Below are 6154 nucleotides of genomic sequence, written 5' to 3'. Positions count from 1 at the left end.
GCCTGCAGTCGAGGATGAGATAATATAGAGCAGTAGTGTGCAGGGAAGTGAGCATTAGTATGCAGACCAAGCAAGTAGCAATGTATAGAGCAGTAGAATAGTAGAGCAGCCCCAAAATCACTCAGTCTTGGCTTTCAGCCGACTGAGTAATCAGTAGTCAACAGGCAAAGTGAGAGAGGATGTGTAGAAAACAAGAGAGAACACTGAGTATGCTTATGTGTGTAAGAGATAGTTCAGAACAATGAATTTTTGTTCCGTGTGTGCTAAAGAGAGGGTAGGGCATTTATAGTTTTGAAAATAAGTGGAGAATAAGGTAATACGTATAGACTGATTACAATTATGGAAAGAGTACCTATTAGAATCAATTAAAGACTCGGATTTCCCTTAATTAGGGAGTCATAGCTCAAACGGTACAAATTGCATCAAATAAGGAAGATTTTTTGCAAGACTGATATTTTCTTACAGGAATAGCATGATGCATGTAATAGGGACTAATTACAAAATAATTACAAGTAAGGAAAGTAAAATAAAAGTATAGTGTGCACATTAACAGACGGATTACAGACTGATTTTTGAAAAAATTGGTTCAGGAAGTCACGGACGAGATTGAAAATCGCAGGGAATCAGCACCAAGTAAGGAAAGCATCTCACAAACAAGGAAGTGACTCAAATCAGTGGAAAACCTCCAAAGAAATCATATACAAAAATCAGGGATTCGAAGAGATGCACAGAATCAGCAGAACATTTAGTAAATAGGAAACAATTAGACCTATTTAAACACAATAGGCACAAAACCAAAGAACCCTAAGTAAGAGATCACAGAATCAGTGGAACGTTAGAACAAAATTAAAGCATAGAAATTGAGGAATAACCCAGAAGATCACACAAACAAGCAGAAATACAAACACAAACATATAGTACTAGAAAAAAATCAGAAGATATAGTGATTTCGAAAGAGGTTCGGAAACCCTAGTTTTAAAAAGAAGAACAAAACGTTGAAAACATGAGCAATCGTAAAGATCGAGTAGAGAGTAGTGTAAAACACAAAAGAGTAAGTTAAAAATCGTTAAAAAGACAGAGACTTAAGAGGGCTAGGTAGAAATTAGGGTTTCGTAAGAAACCAGTGAGAGGTAAGAAACCTGGCTGTGAAACTCGTTAATAATGGTGTTCGTAGCACCATCGAACCAAAACCCATCGGAGAATGGCCGGAGATGAACCAGGCAAAGCTTCCGGTGACCATCTTGTATGGTGTCTGGGGTCTCGAAGATAGAGGGAATCAACAAAACAAGGTTTCACGGCGGCTGGTGGTCGAGAGAGGTGAGGCTGGAGGTGGCCGGAGAGGCGGTGGATTTATCGGAGAAGAAGAGAGAACCAGAAGGTTCTAGAGAGAAGGGAGAGCAAGAGACCAAGAGAGAGAGAGAGAGAGAGTCTCGTGAAAAATGAGGGGTCGGGGGAGGGTAGTTGGGATTTAATTTAGGAAATAAAATCTGGGCCGTTGATCTCATTTGATCAACGGCTCAGATTAGATCGGAGCTGGACCGGGTAATTGAATTGGGTGTGGGTCGGGTCTAAGTTGAAATTGGGCTGGGAAATTTGGGGGTTAGAATTGAAATCTGAATGGGCCATAATTGTAATGAGATGAGGCTACATGTTAAATAGCCTAGTTCTCCCTTTTTATTTTATAAAAATAGTTAAAATAATTTTAAAAACAAATTAAAAACACTGAACTAATTAATAATGTATAAATATTAATCTAAAAATACTGTAAATGATTTTATAATTATAAAATGCAATTAATTGTAAAATAGGCTATAATTGCAATTATATGCAATTTAGCATTAAAAATTCCAAACAAATGCGTAAAAAAATATGCAAAATTTATTTAAACTATATTTTAGTATAAACATGAGAAATAAAAATGAATTATTTACCAAAATAATAATTTTGGGAATAATTATTGAATCTTGTAGTATTAAAATAGATAATAAATTGATTTTAAAAATTTTTTTTTAAAAAAAAAGAACTTGGAAAAATACCAAAACACTTGGGTATGCTCATATATGCATAAATATGTCATTTTTAAAGTATTTTGAGTATAAAAAAAATACCGAGGGAAAAATTGGGTATCAACAGCTACTAGCATGAACCACCATCATCAACTAAAACTACCACCAAGCACCGCCTCTAGTCGACATTCACCCGTTAGCCATCACCACCAACAACTATCATATTTTAAAAAACTATATATTTTAATGATGGAATATTAGATTAGTTAGTATTTCATTTGAATTTTATGTTTATTAATTTTCAAATAAAGATAAATTTTATACATTCAGATGTTAAAAATCAAACAGTCTTAATTATTTCTATTCAGATCTTAGTATACATCTTAATATATTCAGATGTTTATTCAGATTCAGATGTCTTAATCTTAATACACATCTTGATATTCAGATGTGTATTCAAATTCAGAGGTCGTAATCTTAAAAAAAAACATTAATAACACTTTTTAAGTCCGACTGACATACATTGCACTTGTAAAAGCTATAAATAAAGACGTGAAAGCATTCATGATCCCAAGTGACTTTTAGACAAATTTTCACTTATCACACTACATCACATAGCTGATTTGCCCACATTTCCATCACAAGTAGATTTGATGAATTCCTTGATAGAATCATACAAATCTTGAGCACTCCTGGGATCAAATATCTCAACAGCATGATGTCCAGTTTCAAGAAACTGAGAAGTCACGTGCACACCATGTGACTCTACCATCTTGGCAAACCTCTTCTGCCGATCAACCAGTGGGTCCCCTGCATACCCTCTGATCATACACCTCGGCAACCGTCTGATCGTCTCCTTCAACTTATTCTCACTAATAATTGGATCAGAATACTCGTGATCGCGATCCGCACCGTTAGGCAATGCAAGCGACCACATCAGATCATTTACATGCAAAGGAACAACCTTATCATTAACAAACTTAAGTTCACACTCTGTTCTCCGAACCCCACCAAAGTAGGGCTGATTGATTATCAGCCCTACGATCTTGATCGGATCAATATCAAGATCGAGTGCACGTAGACCTGCATGGTACACAATATTTCCTCCCGCACTACTACCCATCAAGAAAATTTTTGAAAAATCAACAAACTCTTTCAACCATGGATCAACATGATCACTACTGCTAAGAGCTTGATCGTTAACCCATTTAATGGCATCCACGGCGTCTTCATAGGCGGCCGGAAGGCGGTGTTCGGGGGCGAGCCGATACTCAACGGAAGCAACCAATGCAGGGAACTGAGCTGCCATAGCATTACAAGATTCATGGAAAATAATAGAACTCACACTAAAGAGTACAAAGCCACCACCGTGGAAGTATATGATCAACGGTAATTTAACGTTACGCGGCGGATTAACGGGCCGAAAGAGGCGTATGAAGGTGTTTGTGGTGGGGTTAAGAGGAATGTCTTTAGAGAGTGAAATAAGTTGTGAATTTGGATCATTTTCTTGATTTGAAGGTACATTAGGAAATGGGTATTTTCTAGTAAGAGAGCCATCTGGATTTTGGGTAATGTTGAGGAACTTGTAGGCATCTTGAATGGTGTTTTCTGCTATAATCTTGTGCTCTGCCATGGCTGTTTTAAGTGTTCAAAGGCTGTATAGTAGGATAAGAAGTGAGATTGTTTTATTTTTTCTCTATTTCAGTTATAAAGGGGAAAGTGAAGGGGTAATTAAGATGAGTAGTTGAGTTAGATGTATGCATTTATTTCTACACCATCTAAATTTCCATATGGAGCTATGACAGCAATTGAAAACATTAGCTAAAATTGTATGTTTCACAATTTGATGCAAATGGACAATTAATTAAGAGGGTAAACTTTTATACAAATACTCAAAATTCAAATCATTTAAGGCCGTGTATATTAGTTGTCAATAATAATGGTGGATTGTGATATAGAAAGAATATGTTACAATTAGTTAAATACAACATTACATTGTTCGTGTAAAATTATTTACAACGGTAGCTTGCGTAACTTAAATGTGCACTTCTAATAGTGTGACTTTAAGTTTTATATCTGAATTTGTAAAAAAAGAAGAAAAAAAAGGAACCTCATATAATCACATTACTTAAAAGTTACCGGTGGATTATGAGTGTTTTGTTTACTTCCGTTGATAATATGAAAAGGGTGAGAAACTTCTTGAGTTCGGTCAAATAATAAAAAGGTGTAAAATTCTGTTAAAAATGGATAAAACTTAAATTAAGTTAGGGTCACTTCTCATATTAAATGCTCACAGACAATGTAGCTGACTTAATTTTGTTGACTTTGAACAAAGTTTTAAATTCTCACTTCTGAAAAATTGGTCTACGGTAATGCATAGAAAACCGTTTCAGTAGATAGATAAACCGTTGCCGTAGCGGTATTGGAACGGTTTACAGACCGTCACACCCGCTCGCGTGCCAATAGAGCTATTGGAACGATTCTTGGAACGGTTTTCATCTCTGTTGCTATAGAGACGTCTATCGCAACGGTTTTTCCTTTATCTATTGGAACGATTATTCCTACCAATTGGGACGGTTTAAAACCGTTACTATAATGTGTATGCAACGGCTCATAACCGTTACCATATTATCTAATGCAACACTTTCGTAAGCTATTGTTACGGTTATTTATGGATATAACAACGGCCTCTTTAAGCTATTGTAACGGTTGTTTTTGTATTGCTACGGTTTTAAATACCTATTGGAACAGTTTAGAGGGTATTTTGGAACAATTTACCGGATCTATTGGAACGGTTTACATTCTAATGGAATGCCATTTGTGCTCTATTGCAACGGTTCTGGTAGGCTATTATAACAGTTCATTTAAAACAGAAATATAGCTCCTATATATATAATAAATTATAATAACACTAAAATTTAAATAAATCACAAAATAAAACTATTAATAATATAACTCGTCCAACAAGCTAATAATATCCATAAAAGTAAATGTTCTACCCCAAGTGCATAAGTTTAATACATTCCAAGATAGTAAGTTTCAAAATGTTGACAACAAAAGATTCCTAGAACATTCATCTATAGTAATTCAAAATTCATTTTAAGTGAGGTCTGGATCTTCATTGCCTTCATCTTCTATTTTTTGATCTACTCCACCTACAAAAGAGGATAAATAAAGTCATTACCTTTCATCTGAAATGCCTAGACTAAATAAATTGATCCAAAAAGAAAAAGAAAATAATGGACATACAAGATGCTAGTCATGAGCCTAGCTCTTCTACAGAAACACATTATCTAGACCCAAATTTGGACACTAAATGTACATGCAAGCTACTAAAAAAGAACAACATATCAAATTAATCCTGTTATAGGATTTTAAAAGGAAAAGAAGTCAGTTTGCACACGTTTAGCATTAATTATATCATTATTATAATGTTGTAGTGGCCAGGAATTGAAACGGAGACAAAGATAGGAACATCAAGTTACCTTCCGCCCATGAGTTAGCCGTAGCCGAGGGTAGTCTTTCAAGACATCATGGACGTATTGTGCAGCGACTGGCCAATTCTGTGGTCAAAATGAAGATCATTAGATGTCCGCTCTTTTGTTAACATGGGCAACTCCAGCATCCAGTTGACATTAAGAAAAAGCAACAAGAAAAGTTGGCACTCACATTTTCATCTACATTACGGCACGCGATCAAATTTGTTCTTCATCATCTCATGGGTTTCATCTTTTGGCTTTCTCAAACATGAAATTTCGCAATTGCTAACTTAGAAAGAAACATACTGGAAACAAAAGCCATATTATTATATGACTTGAGCTAAGGTATCAATGACTTTAAGCTATGCAGTTTACTGGAGATGAAATGCAGCTCAATGGTTCTAGCTAGGCAACCACTTTCACACTGACCGACAAACTCACTGTATGCAAGAATTCAATCACAGATAAGATTGACTGAGATCTAGGCAAGATCTAGGCCAATCCGTGCTGAGCCTAATCTCGGACTGGGCCTAATCTTATTGTACCCCATTTTCACGAAAATTAAGTCCATATCGCAAAACTTAAAGACGTATGTAGAACACTAAAGTAACCTTCTCAAGTCCCAAATCCTTAAGGTGCGGTCGAGGGAGCTCGAAACCAGCAAATGTT

The 6154-nt window shown here is 35.6% G+C and overlaps 1 protein-coding gene across 1 annotated transcript; it reads right to left on the bottom strand.

Moving 5' to 3' along the window:
- LOC109226481 (probable carboxylesterase 8) lies at window positions 2479-3708 on the bottom strand. Its single transcript, XM_019391242.1, has one exon. The coding sequence runs from the start codon at window positions 3637-3639 to the stop codon at window positions 2617-2619; it is 1023 nt and encodes a 340-aa protein (XP_019246787.1). The 5' UTR covers window positions 3640-3708; the 3' UTR covers window positions 2479-2616.

The sequence above is a fragment of the Nicotiana attenuata genome, chromosome 6, assembly GCF_001879085.1.
Source record: "Nicotiana attenuata strain UT chromosome 6, NIATTr2, whole genome shotgun sequence".
NCBI lineage: Eukaryota > Viridiplantae > Streptophyta > Magnoliopsida > Solanales > Solanaceae > Nicotiana > Nicotiana attenuata.
The sequence above is the reverse complement of the archived record's forward strand: the minus strand, read 5'-3'. Positions and strand labels throughout refer to the sequence as shown.